The sequence below is a fragment of the Ciconia boyciana genome, chromosome 2 (genome assembly GCF_034638445.1).
Source record: "Ciconia boyciana chromosome 2, ASM3463844v1, whole genome shotgun sequence".
NCBI lineage: Eukaryota > Metazoa > Chordata > Aves > Ciconiiformes > Ciconiidae > Ciconia > Ciconia boyciana.
This window is the reverse complement of record NC_132935.1, coordinates 140,236,599-140,255,592: the sequence shown is the minus strand read 5'-3', so window position 1 is coordinate 140,255,592 and position 18,994 is coordinate 140,236,599. Positions and strand designations below refer to the sequence as shown.

The 18,994-nt window shown below is 35.8% G+C and overlaps 1 protein-coding gene across 1 annotated transcript in view; it reads right to left on the bottom strand.

The window, feature by feature from the left end:
• Positions 1–18,994, bottom strand: part of COL28A1 (collagen type XXVIII alpha 1 chain) — a 68,555-nt gene that overhangs the window by 47,689 nt on the left and 1,872 nt on the right. The window contains exons 3-10 of the mRNA XM_072854229.1: positions 18,918–18,938; positions 18,229–18,285; positions 17,026–17,079; positions 16,458–16,499; positions 15,727–15,753; positions 14,558–14,602; positions 11,861–11,905; positions 8,528–8,581 (exon numbers count right to left, since the gene is read on the bottom strand). Coding sequence (XP_072710330.1) covers positions 8,528–8,581; positions 11,861–11,905; positions 14,558–14,602; positions 15,727–15,753; positions 16,458–16,499; positions 17,026–17,079; positions 18,229–18,285; positions 18,918–18,938 — 345 coding nt within the window. The remainder of the gene's footprint in view (positions 1–8,527; positions 8,582–11,860; positions 11,906–14,557; positions 14,603–15,726; positions 15,754–16,457; positions 16,500–17,025; positions 17,080–18,228; positions 18,286–18,917; positions 18,939–18,994) is intronic.

Sequence of the window (18,994 nt, the reverse complement as noted above, 5' to 3'; positions counted from 1 at the left end):
CATGTGTCTCCACATAGCACACTGACAAGGTATTAGCAACATTGACATTGTTTAATATGGATTCTGTGCATGTAGCTGTTGCCAAAATACAGAATATAGGGGGGTTGGAACTAGATGATCTTTAAGGTCTCTTCCAACCCAAACCATTCTGTGATTCTGTGAAAGAAGTTTACTGTATTCCTAGGTAGACCTTATTGTTTGGGTTTCCTAATAATATTTTCATGAAGCCTTTGGACCAGAGTCACAACTTGGTTGAAGTGTATCCAGATTAATGTAAATGATGCAATTTTTACCGATATAAAGCCAATTAGAAATGGACCCTTTTTGTTCATAGCTGGTTTTTGCCTCCTGTGTTTGTTTTGAAACTGATCAAACAGTAAAATCAACAAAAATCCCTCAAATGTCCCATCTTCTAGACTTCCAGTTCCTCCATGGGATTAATTTGGCATTGAACAAACTGTCCTTTTAAAATCAGCTGATCAAAAATCATTTTTATTAAGTATTTCCCATCAGCAGGAAATTTAGGGAAGGCCAAGAATAATACAACCAAAGCTTGTACTTGTCTCCTCTTTAATTCTCTTTACAAATTCTCTGTTTTAAATACTGTTGTCCCTTAAGCCAACAGTTAGCTGAATTTCAGGGCTTTTGGGGCTGATTCTGTTTAGACAAGAAGTAGGGGAAACATGTAAGGAAATGTTTTATACTATTTCTTTAGAAAATAATATATACTAAAAGCACATTTTCAGAAGGGTTTTAGTGACTTACAAATGACATTCCATTCTGAACGGTCGTAATTTAGGCTACTAAATTTAATTCATGCCAACAGGTCACAAGTATCTAAGCATCAACAGAAGTTCAGCTTCTGACTGTGCATCAGTACGTGGAAGTGCACTGGCAGAAGGGTATCAGCAAAGCCACAGTGCTGTAATTACACACACCCAGCCCCATAGTGTGCTCTGCTTTCAGGGCAAAATCATCCCCATGGGAGCTATATAAGTAAAACTGTTGTATAAAGGTTTCAGTAGGAAGTTTTGCAAGCAAATTTCCATGCATAGACAGGCCCTCAAGGACAGAGATACTTCTGCCACTTTTACCCACAGTTGTGCTTCTTGCAAAGCTGGTCAAGATGTACAAAGCATGGGTTTGGGAAGAACGTTAAGCCAAGCACACCAGCCTGCTGCCCAAGAAGCTTTGCCTTTCAGCCTATATGATCCCTTACCTCACCATCAACTCTTACTTCAATAGCTCTCCCCTTGACAAGCAACATTAATAGATACAGCTCCATGTAGCTTCAGGGCCTGGAGACAGTCTAGTTAGGGATGGACTTCCCCACTTCAAGGAAGAGGTGCCTCCGTGAGACAGAAATGGGCACAGGCTGCTGTAAGGCCAGGCAGTATGCTAAATATTAGCTGTTCAAATTCACAGTCCTCATTTCGTTCATGGAGAAGGCAGCCTGGGATCTCTATTGTGCCATGATGTACTAGCACGCCCCACAGAATGAATGCAAAAGATATGCAAAGTTGAAAATATATTTTAAAAAATCTATCAGATTAAAAAAATAATAATTCAGCAGCATGCAGCACCACTATGTGTAAGTATGCTACTCTGGGCACAGCAAACACCACTAAGCACGTTGGCTCCATTTGTCAAAACTAAACCTCTGAAATGGTGTAGGAACTTGTTCCATTCTGAAAAACAACATTTCATAAATACAGGCTCATCTCTCAGCTGAAACAATAAAACAAGCCCCTTTGTTGTGTTTGGAAAGCATCTTCCAAATTTTTTGTCCGGTCATCCAAACGGACATTGTGTTTCGTATCTATTTCTGACAGCCCCTGACAGAACTTCCCAAGGACAGTAACTCTGAGCGACGCTTCCTATCGCAAATCATTCGCTCCTTTGCAAGTTCACCCACATGTTAGAACTATGCTAATATATGTGCTGCCTTGAATGCAGATGGGATACCTACTGAACTTAATGTTTTTCCAAAAGCTCTTTTTTTAACCATGATAAAAACATTACATAGTTTTCTTTCCAATGACTGCTGTAATGTAATCTGCCTCGCAGCAGCTGTACTAGTAGGTACTGGTGTAGGCAGCGTAAACAGCCTTTATTATAAAAAGTATGTAGAGTAGTATGAAAATTTTGTTCTGTTGAATACCTTCTCACTGATAGCAGAGGATGCCTGAATATTAATGGAGAAAGAAACCCCACCTTCTACCAGACAACATGCAAAACTTGGAAACTTTAACTATTCAATCTATTTTAAAGACTATATTTCAAACTTCATATGGCTATCAGCAAGCCTGGTTTTTACTTTCTGTGGTGTTGGTGCTATAGGTAATGTGGAATTTATTAAAACCATAAAGTGCCAGCAATAATATCATTATCTCTACACATAGAAGGAAAAGTCTGCTTTCCAAAGTAGCTTATTTGTGATTATTTTCTTTGTCTAACACTCTGCTCAAATTCTTTTTTCTCTCCCTGTTGGGATTTTCCTTCAGGTGGCATCTAATATCAGCTAGAGCAATGGGAAGGAAAATTACACTTGATCTGAGCTTAATATTTTTACATATTAAAACTGTACCATTTTAAGCTTGGAACATACTTAACAGTCTACCTCCCTGCCCCCCCCCAAAATAGTTTGTTATGTTACGATGAGTACCAGTTAGTGCCAATATAAATAATTTCTTTACTTTTAAGACAGCACATACATACTGTAAGGAACACAAAGACTCTGTATTTCAGTCTGTAATGTGATAATGATTAAGCTATAGTAAAAAATTATCTTTCAAATATAATGATTTTGTCTTTAAAGTAAACATTGGCAACAACAATGCAAGTAGATATAGATATTTTAACAGATATTCTTGATATTTTGTATTTCTAAGCTAGCTGAGGTACCGAAGAACTATACTTCTTTACAGGGAAATTCGATTTTTCAGTCTCCTCAGAAAGACGTTAACTTGCCACATAAGTAAGGAAAGAATTTATAAGTCATCAGAGAAGAAGCAGCATCCCATAGCAGTTCATTCTGGGACACATTTTCAGGGAAATATGCAATGGGACACATTTTCAGCGAAATATGCAATGATGGATTTTTCACAGGGTTATCCCAAGATGTTTTTATAGGAATAACTGCTTTGAATACCCACATTCAAACTTAACTGTTTCCTTAAAAGTTTGAAGACACATATGTTCATGTAACTTTAGACTCTAATTGAGAATTTTACTATGCATATGAAATTTTCCAGAGAGGCTCTTACTATAGCAGTGGCTTTTAAGAATGTGTTGTTTTCAGTTTTTCCATGAATATATCATGATTTCCAGAAATATGTACTTTATTTCCAGTAGCTGGTTTAAGAGTTTAAACAAACAAACCCAATGTCACTTCTGCAATGATAACCATACGTCCTTCTTGTTCATCACTTCTTTATGAGTGGAACACAGGTCACGCCCATTTCATTATTTTATGCCCCAATTTTATAATCTGTAACCATATAATTCTGTTTATAAATCATCCATTGAAATTTGCAAATATTATTATATTTGAATAATATACAAATATATTATCATATTCAAATATATTATTAATATTATAATATTCATATTATTCCTCTCACTTACAAACACATTTTCAAAATTACCTTGAATATAAACGCTCTTATGGAACCTTACTGATGTCATTGTATAGTATATGTTGTGGGTTTTTTAAAAAAAAATATTACTTAAGCATTTTATAATAAATTAATGAAAACAGACAAAATAATGCCTGCTATCTTGAGTAAATTAACAGACATATGCATGTTGAAAATTCATTTTTTATCTAACACCAAGAATACTAGGGGAAAGTAGATGTGCACATTTTTCATTGTTGACCCCAATGAGGTACTTCAGCTTTGCAAAAATGTAAGCAGCAGAACCTTAGGGCTGAGAAGTTTGCTTGACCAAAATAAAAGGCATTACATTCATTCTTAGAACTCTGTTTTCCAGAAAAATCATGGTGATTCTGATTCCTTTTTAGAGAGGAAACCAAGATGCATGAAGTCCTTTTGTGTTAGAATATTTGCATTTTTCCTGTTTTTTATTGCTATTGAATGGCAAAGCTGTCTTCTAATGAGAACATAACCACGTAACATATGTGGTAATAAATAAATCCAACAAAAGTAAATGCAGCAGCCAGTTAAGATGCTATTTTACTGTATTAACCAATGCAGCTGAGACATATGTAGAACTTAAGTATGAAAATGACAGAAAACAGGTTACTGGTTATGCTGGAAGAGAGATGGGATTCTCACTGGATAATGTTTCTGGACACTACTGCTTATGATAGAATATATTACATTTATAGAGCAAGTAAATCTTTTGTTTCTATTAATAGAGAATACTGACTTTATGTCCTGCATCCCCTTTTGAAAGCCTATGGCTTCCTGTAATAACTTCAAAGTGATCTTTGAGAAGCAAACCAAGCAAAAGCAACCACAACTGATTTAATCCCCAAACCACCTATTAACCAGCCATCTAGCCAACTCCTGGCCATCCAGGCAAGAATATGGGATATTACTGGAGCAGAACCAAGAGTGGCATGGCTTTTCTCTTTGCCGACTTTCTGTTTCTGGTGCTTTTAGTCTTTCTCTAAGTGAGATAGTGTCTTCTGGGTTTTTGGAAATGGTTGCATCAGCCAGCAAATCGTATCATGGGCCAGCCTTGCATTCTTAGTGAGACAAGGAACACAAAATTTGAGTTTCTTGCTCCTATAAGCTGCAGTTTGACAAGAGTTGAGTACCTCTCCTTAGATCCAGGGTTATGAACTGATGTTCTGCAAATTCAATTAATTAATTGTGTATAGTATCTTAAAAGAACTACAAAATTTTTTCCTATGGGGTTTTTGTAATTTTCTTTACATGTTTTATAGCTGAATGAGGTATAAGGTATACTTCGATTCAAGTTTTTGTTTTATGCTACAATGCAGATAATATGTGGTGGCTGATGAAGCTGAAGAATGCCTTAAAGTGAAGCAAACTTCTAAGAAAATATAAAGCACAGCTGTGAATGGTATTTTTTCTTGGTATTTTAAGTTAGTGAGAGAGAGAAAATAACATAAAATTTGGCTTTAACAATGCAATTTTTCTTTAGTGAATTTAACATCTTTCTATTGAAACATTGCCAATAGGCAACAGAAAGTCAATAAAACAGAAAACAAACAGAATAATCCTGGTCCTTTGCTCAGGATGTGCTTGGGGAACAGGACCAAGATGACTGCTTCAGAAGACAGGAGATACACAGTGAAAATAGCCAGTTCCCAACTCCTAACTGTGTTTGAGTGAAATGTCGTATTACTCTCTAATGTTTTTCTCTTAAAGTTATTATGTTTTATACTGTGTTGTAGGTTTACTGTTAACATGCAAATTCAGCATTTGGTTAAATGGAATTATATTTAGTCAGGTAAATTAATATAAGATGAGTTAACATGTATTTTTATTTTTATAGAAGCGGAGTTCAAATTTGACATTTTAAATGCCTCAGCTCTTTATGGAGAAGGTTTGTATATATGGTAATAAAATGATGTAGATGTTTTTGAGATGTTATAACTTTGCAGAAATGCAAATAGAGAAAACTTTCTTTAAAGTTTGCTTAATAGCAAAAACTGGTTTTAGTTAATGCCACGCTGAGCTGCATTCTGTGCAGGATACAGGTTGTTCGACATATTCATACATGACTTGAAAAGAGAGTGAAAGTAAAGTGATGAAGTTTGCTTGTGTTTAAAGAGGTTACTAAGATAAGGACTGATTGTGAAGTGCATCAGAAAGACTTTAAGAGGTTAAGGATGTGATTCATCTCCATATGATCACTCTTAAACTTAGGCGTCTACATGGAAACAGGTTGGCTGAGTTCCTGTTGTAGTCAGTGGAAAGCTGGTCAATGCAAGCAGCGGGACTTTGAGAGAGATTCAACTCATTACTGGCAATATGATATGGCAATGTCATGAAAAGGGATGGAAGTAGAGTATTGCGCAGCCAGTAAGACTTCACACTGATAGATTAGCCAGCAGCTTAAGGGAGAATAAGAAAATGCATGTGAATAACAGAAGAAGTAAGCTATGAAAAGTTCTTTTAAGTAATTTCTTGGACAATGTTTCTGGACTCCATGCTACCTTGCTTCAGACAAGCCAAATTAAATTAGCTGAAGTTGCAATTCCAGCAACCCTCTCCTGCTGGTGGCTGCCAGAGCCAGTGGCATCCAGACAGCACACAGATGACACTGTCCCCAGCTGTGTCTGCCACCTGGCACTGCAAAACAAGAGAATGGGTACGGCACTGCCTTACAGAGGTGTGGGATGCACTGAGCTGGCCAGATATATGAGTGAACTGTAGACTTCACAAACGAGACCCAAAACATCTGTAGGCTGAGCTTGATCCGGAGTTTATATTTTGAGGAACTGAATCTCCTCTTTCAAACCACAACATGGCCCACTAACAATGAATAAAAGTGCTCAGCAGCGGTGTTATGCGTTATGTCGCATCAATACTAATGCCATGCAACTGCCTTTAGCTCTGCTAAACTGGGGTGAAGTCACTAGTTCAGCTCAAAAAGCAGAAAGTATTAGCATGGAAAGGCCACGGGTATAAGGAACTGCACTAAGAATAGACTTATTTATTTTATCCAAGGCAGTTATAAATAACTGCCACTTTTCAGAGATATTGTATTATGCGTCATGAAAACTAATTTTAAAAGAGCAATTGAATAATCCTTCTGTAAGGACCAAAGATATTGGAAAGACTGGTATGTGTCTGAACCAAAAAAGGCCTTGGCCTTTACTAGCTGAATGGGTGTTTATTAAGCTGTAAACAACCACTGATTATCTGTACTGATCATTAAAAAATTTTTCACTCATCTCAAATAAGCTCCAAAATGCCAAAGGTTAGCTTTGGCGCTAGGTATGGACAAGAGATAACCTCTAAACATACATATGTTTCTGCTATACTCTTTGAGTATAAGTACCTAAATGTATTAATTAAACTTGTCTGGCAATATTTTTATTAAGATAAATGTCTGAGCCTGGAAAAACCTCGACTATAGACTTTAAACAGCAGGTTGCAGAGTTGGAAGCTGAAAAAAGAGGGAACTTCCTTTCTTATTCATACTGAAAATCTCCAGCTGAAGTATAACAAGAGACCATAAATATTATAACCAGGTAGATGAATTCTAGAGAGTGCTGCATGTATTTTACAGACATAGAAGTGTGTGAAGAGACTGACAGGAGGACAAACAACATTCAACAAATATGGTTTAGTGTATAATAAAAGTATCTGTTAGTACTGGCTTAGACGCGTCAGCGTGAAATGACAGATAAAAAAATTACTGTCATTTGCTGTGCTGAAGTTAAAGAGGGGCATGACTTTTCCATCACATGCATGAATACCTTCTTTCAGACCCATCATCCTCTTTCTTTCCCCACTTCTGAAATATTCTGTAGCAGCTTTCCTAATCAAGCATTTTGTTGAGAAGATGAAGAAATAAGAAGTATGAAAAAGCATTTGTCATCACGGAAAATCATGATGGATGCCAGTATTCCCAACTTTTTACCATAAACGTTTCCCATATCTAAATTTATTTATGTGAATCTTCAAATGAAATAGTTGCCTAAGAAACAAAACATGAGTGTTTAAATATGGCAACTTTGGCAAACTGCTTTGTGTTAATTTAGTTGCCTTGTATAACTTACGTAGGGCATTGTATTAACCAGGCTATCAATAATCCTGTGGTAGAAAGTCTTTGTCATTAGACCCTACATTTTCAAACTGATACATGAAATATCTTTCTGTACCGAACAATGATGTTAACAGCTGTCGCATGGGCAAGACAACTGTATTCACATAAAGCAATTTCCCAAAGGTTTGCAAACCAGAAGACTTCTTAAATTAATCAGATACTTTATCTAACTGATTTTGCTTGACAAGCTGTAGTCATTAACTCTAAATGATCTATTTTAAATATAACTAAGGCATTAATTGTCATCAAATCTTACACCTCTACCAATTTCAAAGTTGTCTAGAGTTTTTACAGTATACAAGCAATTAAAAATGACTTTAAATACTCAATCTAAAGATTTTATAACCAACATCTAGAATTACTTAAAATCTTTAAACACCAGGCATTTTAGTAAAAAATATTTTAGAAAAAACCTCCAAAGTGATGGCAGAAGCCAATACACATATTCAGGTGATTTAAATTCCAACCTAAGTGCTCTATGCAGGTCCTTGGTAGCACCCTATTGTGGCCTTACAAAATGCTCTTGGAGACCCAGGTGGAGAACTGGCTGTATGTGCCAACAATACAAAGCCTTCATAACATGATGACACTACGGTGTACCAAGCAGATGGTGTACATTATTGCTGTGCAAAGGACGCCACTAACAAAAAACTACTGAGGAAAAAGGATAGACGAGCATAAAGACTCTACACAGAGTTTCTGCATCTTCTCTCCCTATATAAATAACATCTACACATACACAACTACATCTTACCTTGCTTCCTTGAATGCCTTTCGGGCCTGGCTCACCTGGAGGTCCACTGATACCCTACACAAAAGTCAAAGTACAGAATGAGTTGCCTTTGAAGATGCATGTAAAGTTTCTTTTGAATTTGGCCTGAACAGGGTACAGTAAAACATAGCACAATGCTAAGCTCTAAAGGACAAGAGTTTTCTGCATCATATCCTGTGATATGCCCAACACATTGAATATTGTTAATATTCAATAACCAGTGCTGGCAGAAAGGATATCTTACTACTCCATGTGAATTGCATCTGTTTTATCTGAAGCTTTCCATTCCTTTCTCATCCGGCTCCTGACTTTGCCATATTTTCATATTCTCTCTTCTGCCCAAGCAAATAAACTAAGCTGTCATGTCCTATTTAGCTCTGTTTGTAAGAAGTCACTTCCTCTACATCTCTCTCTGATGATGAACTGAGATTAATTTTAATTCCCTGACATTACTACAACAATTGTGCCCCCTCACACAAGGCAATACTTAATGGCTCTTTGGAAGAGAGGTAGGTAAGGTACTCTGTCTGGAGTGATGACATTTGAGGAGGTCCCTTCATCAATACAGTGGCTGGTACAATAGCTAGAAAAAAGTAGGGCTGATAATTATGAAGAGCAATAAGATCACAGGATTAATAGATTACATCCAAGTCCAATGTTAAAGCTTTAACTCTTACTGGAACCCTCCAGTTCACTGACTTGAGTTAGTGAACATCCCACTGGCATCTGCTGGGCTGCCCAGTTGGGTCAGATTGGTCAACGTTGTTGCAACTACCACTAACAGAGCTGATAATCAAAATGAAGTGGAAGCCTCATGAGGTTTTTTAAGTGACTGGAGAAAAAAAAGTCATGAGCTATCAAAAAGAATAATACCACAAAATTACAGTTTATTGTAGTAAAAATGCTGGGTCAAATATGCATAATTTTATGCTTATGAAAAGACACAAACTGGCCTAAACCTCAATGTATTGGTTTCATTGCTGACACAAAAATGTCCTCAGAGTGTGTTCATTCCCTTTTTAAAATATGATAAACTACAGGAAACATATATCCAAAAAGAAACAAAAATACTCCCTTTCAGCTACCATCATTAATAGCTATAGTAAATCCTCCAAAATATTGCATTTTGGCTCACAAACAGATACGAAAATTTTGGAATATCTGTGATTTTGTACATCCCATGGATTTGCAGTCAGAAAAAAAATATTTATTATTCTCTCCTTTTCTTTTGCAGCTTTTGCACGAAGCATGTAAAAATGCAGTCACACACCTAAGTAACAGTTATACAGTTAGTATACTTTTACTGTTACTAAGTAACTGTAACTAAGTAACAGTTAGTAACAGTTATTGAGTATATAATATTGTACTAAATTAGTACTATTGAGTATATAATATACTATTGAGTATATATAATATTAGTACTATTTAGTACTATTATTATTTAGAGTGCTATTTTGAGTACTATTTACTAAAAGGAATCTTGCAGTTTTGTTTCAAAAGAAGCAAACTCTACTTTATTCTCTTAGTATCTCTGTGTCATATAAAGAAACAAAATATTTCTTTATAATCTCTTAGTACTTGAAAAGCATTTCCAAAAGAGACTTTGAAAAGTCACATTTTTATAAGCTATTCTTCCCGAGGAAAAAATTATGATCATGATGTGAGATGGACAAACGTCCCAGCAATAAAATGGCAATGTGCTTGAGGCAGAGTGTGCTAATAGAAATACAAAATATAATGTTAATATAAATACATAAGTTAAGACAAATCATTTTCAAGCTCACTGCATGCTATCTTCCTTTTAGTCATTAAGCGGGTTGTAGTTCCATTGGTAATTCTTAGTTCTCATAGCTCAGAATTACAATAAATCCTTATAACCATTGATTAGTCCTCTTGTATAGCAATACATTCATCTGTTTCTGTTCTCCAGCAGTTAGGATTTTTTTTTTTAATGAGCCTTTCAAACCTAAACTGAATGTAGACCATTGTACTGTACGATGATATGTAACAGTAAGCTCAAAACTGGGATAATGTAGGAGTAATTGCAGTTATGCTGTATATGAAAAGAAAAATAAAAGATTTAGCCTTAAAATAATCAGGTTATGTCACTGTACAAGAATTTAGAGATGGCTTGACTTGCAACAGCAGCTGCTATTTTACAGAGTGTGCAAAACTGAACATATACTGCATGGTGAGTTGAATTTATGTAGGGAAATAATGGTGATCTGATTTGTCTCACTAATTCCTGTCAAAATTGGCCAAAAATCTCTTAGAATCCATGTGTTTCAATTTTTTAATAAACAAGAACAAAAAAGTGTCATCTTTTGGGGCACAGATCACATCTTTACTAGTTGCTTACCAGACAGAATTACTGGAGCATAAAATAATAAATTAATAAATTTGTAGCATTATTGCACATCCATTGGCAAGCAAAAGGAAAGCAGAAAAATGTAATTTAAAAACATTGAAAATGGCATTTAGGAATAAATGTTCCCATCTTAATACCATGTAATAAATTTCTGTTACCCTGTTATGCCCCCATTATGTTTTCTTTCATATAACCCAGAAACAGGCTCAGCGGAGAAGTGAGTGGGCAAGTGCTGGCCACATCATTCCACATCACCTATGGATCTACTAGGAGACTGGCATAATTTCTTGAGATCTCTACTCCATACAGCAGCTCTTCTTATATGTCTAGTACCAATTTTTTAATGGAAATTACACAGGTTGTAAGAAACACAAAAACAGCAATAACCCTCTTCAGCAACTGCAAAGGAGAAGAGGATGATCTGGACTTCTGCACAGATAACAAATAACTGATCACTGATCTGACAGTGGTAACAATCTCTGCTCCTAATAACACTGAGACTTTCTCTGACTCATTTCTCAGGTTTTTAAATAATTACTGCAGATTTTAGTCTCTCCAACAAATTTCAGTCTCTCTGGCTGCCTTATATTTCAGGAGGACTGTGTACAGCTTTCCAAGTTACAGGTGGATGCTGCCATGTAATCTAAGAGGAATTTAGCAAGTAGGGGTATGACAGGGCATGATTATACTCTAAGGGTAAGAGGAGAGCTCTGCAGTTGGAGAGCCCAGGTGGGCCACACACCTCTGAGTAGCTTTAAGCAGCAGCAGCAGCCAAGATTTTTTCTTTGAAAATTACTTCCAAAAGACAAAGATTTGCCAGACTCTGCTGTCTTGGTGCCTCATGCACCAAATGTGCTGCTCTCCACAGAGTTGACAGGTTGTATGTAGAAGAACCTTACAGAATATAATGCGTTTTCTTTTTATTTGGTAGCTTTTAGTTCCCTTACCTGAGGTCCCCGAGGTCCCCTAGGGCCAAAAGGACCTTCCAAACCCTGAGGAAAAATAAGATTCAATTATCAGATTAATAGGAAGTTGCAATTATCTGCTTTAAAGTATTGAAAACCACAGCGTACATGTAACGGCTCATATCTCTGTTCAAGCATTTTCTAGGAAGTTTCTTCTCTCTCCAGAGTACTGCTGTTCTCATTCTGTATGCAGTAATTGCCTGTTACATTCCATCCTCAATATTTAGTTAAAATACTTTTCATATACAATAAACACTGTGGGCGGCTACTTAACATCTGAGCTATTTGATTAACTAGTTGTTATTTGCCACAGGTCTTTAAATTCAATTTCTAGAAGTATATTAGATGCAGAATTCTTAAAAAAATGCTTCAGTAGTTGTACCAGAATAACTTCAGGTAACTTTGTCTCACTAACTCGAACTACTGATCAGTAGCATGGCAGAATCACACTAATAGTTTGCAAAAACCATTAAAAAATGCATCCCAAAAAAGTAAAACGCCATATTTTTTTATTCCATTAGCTGTCAGCTATCATTTCTCCATTTAATGAGTTCTTACCAGTTACCACCACTGTAGATTCACAAATCTTTCTGCTGCACTGTTTATTCTTCAGTCACCAGAATGTATATTCTACGGCATTTCACTTCCAGTTGACTCAATACTCAGTTGTAATTTATTTCTAAAGCAAAAATAGCTTTCACCAAATAGTTTACTGGTATTTTCTTTCTCTTTCTTCTAATTAGCAACATCTCCACACACAGAGGCACCAGGAGACTGCTGCATTTTTCCAGGCATGTGTCACATTTTGAACTTCTAATAGCCTTGACGAATTTAGCAGTGATACCTACACAGCCACACCCCATCGACTGTCTTCCCCTGCAGATTCAGATTCAGAATTTTCTAACAATTCTCTACTCCCTAGCATTTGCTCCCATGCCAAACATCAGCCACCAGAGAGAGCAGATAACCCCACTCAGTTCTAGCCTATTTACGAAACTACACAAGCAACAGATGGCACAAACAATATGCTGATGCGATTATAGCTGCTTTTGGTAGAATACACACATATGACTGGAGTCAGTTTTGATTTCAAAGCCAAACACAAACTGTCTGAATTTCACGCCTGAACAGCTTTTGAAGAAACTCACATTCACAGCATCAAAACCTCTGCTGGACTCAGTCTGATTAGTGAGATTGGAAAGCAGCGGGGGAAAAATGCAACATTTTCAAATCAGACAACACTACTGCCAATTATGCTTCAATAGCCATCACTGCAGTTAAAGATCCACCTTGGAATAAGAAATTTATTTCTCATACATTTGGCTACGTATGTTCTGTTTCTGATGATTTTGTCCAGCACAGACTAATTTCGTTTAAAAAAAAATAAATCACTTTGTTCTATCTTCTGCATTTGTAAATGTGAAGCTGGGAATTCTGGAAGTGACTGTAATTTTCACTTGTCCAATAAGTTCTTGAAGTCCATAATGCATTATAATCTCTGATCCTCTGCAGATATCAAACTTTTTTTTTTCATCACTGTCCTCAACAGAAATGAAACCAGCAAATTTCCGGCAGTCCTGGCATATGTTTGCTACATCCAGATTTCTTGGCTGCTTTGATTATGTTCTTTGCCAGCTTCTGAACAGCTTCCTTTTATCTTAGTAGACATTTCACATAACCTCGTGCTATTTCTCACATATTGCCTGGATAAAGAAGTTATGATCTTTCTTTATTCCCCTGAGACATGCCACTCTTTCTCCTTTTTCATTTATATTTCAGCCTTTTCTGACTCACTTGCTGCCATTTTGAACACCAGCATCTCACAAGACATTCTCAGCCTTTAGGTTTTTATTATAGTATAATGCCCTTTTTCCTTTGCAACAAATACCACTGCTTTGAATATTTCCTAATTCCTACCTGAAATTCATCATCAAGTAACAGGTTCCAGGAACCACAAACTTTTCAAGCTGGTCTTTGATAAAGGTAAGCATAATATGGATGTTAAAACTGAAGAAATGTGCTTTAATAAAATGATCAGCTGCAATCTAGTTCATAGTACTTAACAACTCTAACTATAAGTCAGTGGTTTGTAGTATTCATACAAACCTGCTTACATGAACTCAAGATACATAATTATCTCACTCAGGAGTACATTATCCTTCCATCTTCCAGACTGTAAAAACCAGGAAAAATTTATATTTACTTGTATCACTTCTGCACTTCAGCTTAAAAGAAGAGGAGGACTAGATAGAAGTGTGAATGCATATCGGCACAGGTGGGCTGGTAGACCTGAAAGTTGTTCAGGTTGTGTAAGAATCTGCTTCTATTGTAATATAATTTTATACACTTGAATTAAAATTAACATTTTAAGGAAAAAAATCTGGTGAACTCTGTAACACGCTCACAGTCCTTTGTAAGCAGAGCTTGGCATTGGTCAGGACAGCTTTTTTTTTAGGTAAGTGACTACATTTCTTCTGCAAAATGGAAAAAAAGAATATGGTGAACTGTGGGTTCAGTTTCTACGAATCTTATTTCTACTATGAATGCATCTCTACTAGCAGGGAATTATAAGATGTTCCAAATTTACAATAATCTTTACAAGCTATGTTTATGAATATGTTACATGATTTTCTAGTATCTTAATCAACATGAAACAGTTCAAATAAAAATTATACTTACTCTTTCCCCTTTTATTCCTGGGGATCCACATTCTCCTCTTTCACCCTTTATAAAAAATCAAAAGGTTAATAGCTGAACAAGATGTTTTGATTACACCACGTGCCTTAAAGACTGTGCAAGCAGTTCAGTAGTACAAGAGGTTTAGTAGATTCTGAGGACCTGAGAGTGGCATCATTAGATATGGTCTGTAGAAGGTATGGTCTGCTCTACTCAAGATAGATACTTTTTCTCTCTGAGAATGCCTACAAAATTTCCATCCTACATGGAGGATAATACCCTTAAAGTCTAATAAGTTTTGCTGTATTTTTCCACCTCACTGTGCTGCCTCCAGAGATCCCCTCTATATTCTGATTTCACTACTGTGGTGTCTGAGATTTTCCTGAATAACAGTTGTGAGATTGTACAAATGGAATTAAGAAAGAGAATTACTAATGTGTTCCACTGATGATTTAACAAATCAATAGACACATGAAAAGTAGACATATGAGTCTACTTTTCCCATTTCCATGAAATGTTTCCATAAAATTGACTGAAGCATTTTTCTAATAGATTCAAAGATTCAGAGAGGCACTGCTTTTATTAACAATGTAGAGAGATAAGTGTCCAAACCAAGCAAAGTCAAAATGGGATTATCTCTGTTTCTGTTCTGGCTATGATGGTCCAGTTTGCAACGTAAATTTTGGCTCTAGAATCTTGCAAGTCATTGAAGTGTATACTTTTTTTAGCTTCTTGGAGAGCCTATCTTGACATTTTTTTTGATCAAGCATTAGCCCTTGCAAGTTATAATTAGCTTAAAAGTAAACTTCCTTGTGGTAAGTTTTTTGAAAGCTAATGATTGCCACATCTATTTGTGTTTGGAGTAAACAATTTCACATTTTTTCTACTTAACCTCTTATTCAACCCTCAACTTTCTTTTTCCTTCCAGAAGCTTTATTTCTGGTCTTTCACATTTTTATTTTTGTATTTAGATTACATTTTCTGATTTTTTTTTTTCATTCCAACAAGCCAGTCTGCAAACATTTACATAAATGATGAATTTACTTCTAGGGATTGCATTAGGAGCTCTCATGACAAAAAGACAAGACAGGCTCTTCCTTCCATTCCTTCACATACACTGTCAGCAAGTGACTATCTATTTTCAGACTACATCTATTCTATAAAAATCTTACCTTGTCTCCCTTGTAGCCAGGAGCTCCCTATTCAAAAATTAAAAAAAAAAAAAAAGGAAAAAAATCATAAAAGAGAAAGCAAAGGCGTAACATACTGCTAATTTAAGTAGGAAAAAAACCCAGTAAAGAATTATGTTTCAGAAGTTTAACTATTCACAATGATAAAATATCTACCTGGAATCATTTAATATATAATTCTCTGCAAATTTAGATGTGTATTTCTTCCTCATAACATTAGCTGTAAATATGCCACTCAGTTTGCCAGCCTCTTAGCAGATATACACTACCATTTAAATGGGACTTTTAAACTTAATTATCTTATGCATGGAGTAGCGTTAACCTTTCTACTGTGAATCAACAAGAATTCAAGCTGAGAAATATCAGATGTCAGAAGCCATTGGAGAACTATCTAGACGTTTTTAGTGATGACATTTTCAATTCTACCTTTGTGATAAGTCTAATGCAAGTCAATACAAAAGCACATAGCTTCAAAAGTTCCTTTTGCCAGTAGCATCCCATCTCCGTACTTAAGCACATGATTAGACTGTTTCTTTCAGTGTAGATGCTTCTCTAAACCAGAACTTAGTTTAGGTGCTCTTAATAATTGAATAAAGTAGATGTGTAAAAAATGGAAAACACATTTTCAGTTCAGTGGAACTAAACTGTGAATCAGGATCTGGAAAATAATCTGAAAAGACCAAATATGAGTTAGCACTGTAGTAGTCTCATACCTCTTCACCTTTTTCTCCATGATCTCCTTTTTGAGCATCTCCCTATTGGAAGCAAAGGAATACAACTGAAATATGTATTGCTCTTTTATTTATCACTATTACACTAAAACCAAGAACACTGTTTAAGGAGCAGAAGTTGCTTTTCCTGTTTACGAACATCCATGCCTTTTCCTCCCACAATCAAGGACACGCAACTCCTTTCTATGTTAATCATAGAAAACTCAACTACTGCTATTAGATGACTGAAATCTTAAGTCATCAGAGCAAGTTGCTCTGCTCAAGAGATTTGTGTACTGTTAGAAAGCTCTGTGGAGCTCAGAGAGCCTTCAGCTAGATTCAGAGACCTCTGCTGTCAGAGAAAAACTGGAATGATAGGCAGTGTTAACTTGGTAGCAGTTTAGTTTCAAATTTTTCTCTCTCACTTCTAAAGCAGCTAACTATAAACCTCTCATAGCAAAACTCAATCTTTTAAATAATATTTTAACATACTTTTCCTCTGCTATATTCACTTCTATGGTTTGAATAAAACTAGATAGAAAGTTGCTTTATTTTTTTAAATTCACTTTACCTTGTTTCCTTTTGGTCCTGGCTCACCTTTTTCCCCTCTGCTACCAGCACTGCCCTAAAATAAAGCAGGAAAATGTTATTACCATTGTGAGGATAAAATTCTCCAGTTACTCTAAGACTGTATCTTGGGGGCAGGCCAAAATCATTCTGGAATAAGCTTAGGTAGAAACCCACACTACACGTGTGACACTACTTTCACTTAGCTAAAAAAAATCTGGTATTATAAGGTATCTGTGATTTTTTTTAATCAAGATTCAACGATAAATACATTTTCTACAGAGCATTTGAAAATCAAACCAGGAAGGTGTCACAGAAAACATACACAGTTCCTCCTCCCCATTTTTCAGAGTTACCCACCACTGTCTAATCTTCTGTGCTTAAAAAACCCCATGCACAGAACAACTTAGTGTCAATATTCATCAGCCCCAAAATAAAAAATTACTACACCATTATTCCTGTTCAGAGGATCATGAAGGTGGGCACTAGAAAGCTTGGTGTATATGTGTATATATATTAAAAATACATATATAATAGGTTACATCTAATAATTTTGGATAGAATAACTTAAAATTCTCGGATCTTAAATTTTAAATTGGAAGCAGGGGTTTTAGGTCCAGATGCACATTATCCAGAGCCAAGGGACTGGATGATAGGCCCTGCTGTCATAACCTGCTACACATAGAGTTGACCAGTTGCTTAGTGTCTAGAGAGAAAGGCAAAAAACTCTGTATGTACCTTGGTTGTCTCTGGGGGAGCTATTAAATGTACAAAAGGGATCAGAGATGTCACACACTGTCTGAACTCCCACTTCTCTCTTCTTTACCAGAGCCAAGAAACAGTTATGTGTTGAAGTGTCACAACAGAAATGAGAGTGTTGGAGGCAGAGTTTTAGACCTTTCTTCGTATATGCCATCACCCTCAATCTTTTGAACTTTCATCCCTTACACAAATAGAAGCTGCTGGTGGAAGTAAACCTGTGTCTAATGGACCTTTCAATCCTCGTTGCAAGATTCAAGAATAACTTTTTGATTTGAGCTTCAAATTCATGTCCCTATTCATCCACAGTATTTTATTAGGCAATAATATAAATATATTTCCAAGATAGTATGTGATTATGGATAGATTTTTTTCAGATAATGTGCAACATTGATCTCAATGACTGAAATGCAAATTCTGGAGGCTTTTCAAATGAATGCATACTTACAGAATCACCTTTGTCTCCTTTTACTCCCTTTTCACACCCACAGTTCTTCCACATACACTACAAGATTAATAGAAACATTAAGAAGAACATTTTTCAGATGTATTATTTCAAATTTTTAAAGCAAAAACTCTGGTTTTGCCTAGCCACAGACTAGAGAATATGAAAGTGGAATAACAGGAAATAAATGATCTTCTAATATATATATCTCTTAAACAATCAACATTACACTTCTGTATAGCCCAATCAAAATCAGTTGCTGGATTTATTTATAACAAAAACAAATAAATGTGTTACTACTAACTACAAACGATTAAGGTAGCATATACATAGCATATAGTACCGTGAAAGCTTACATAATTTTTGGACCATTTTGACATTGCTATTGTTTTCTAATGAGACCACTAATGAACTTGCATGTATTGTACTAGTCCTTTTCCACTCTGGTAGGAAGAGTTCTTTATGCCTTACTGTTGATACTACTCACTAATGAACAGAAGTTGTAGATGTCTCAGGAGAAGGGATGGAAGAAATGGATGAAAGTTAAAATAAAAGCAACCATGGTCGGAAACTTTACTCAGGGAAGGAAGGTTGATTAATCCTGGAGTATTGTTGCATTATAGAAGAAGCGGACACCAGGAGATCTAGTATGAACAAGAGTAATCAAAACACACAAAACTCAAAAAACCTACCTGCTTCTGGAGCAAGGCTTCCTGAAAAGAAAAGAAAAATATTACTTTCATATAGATTTAATTTAACAGAGTACTAA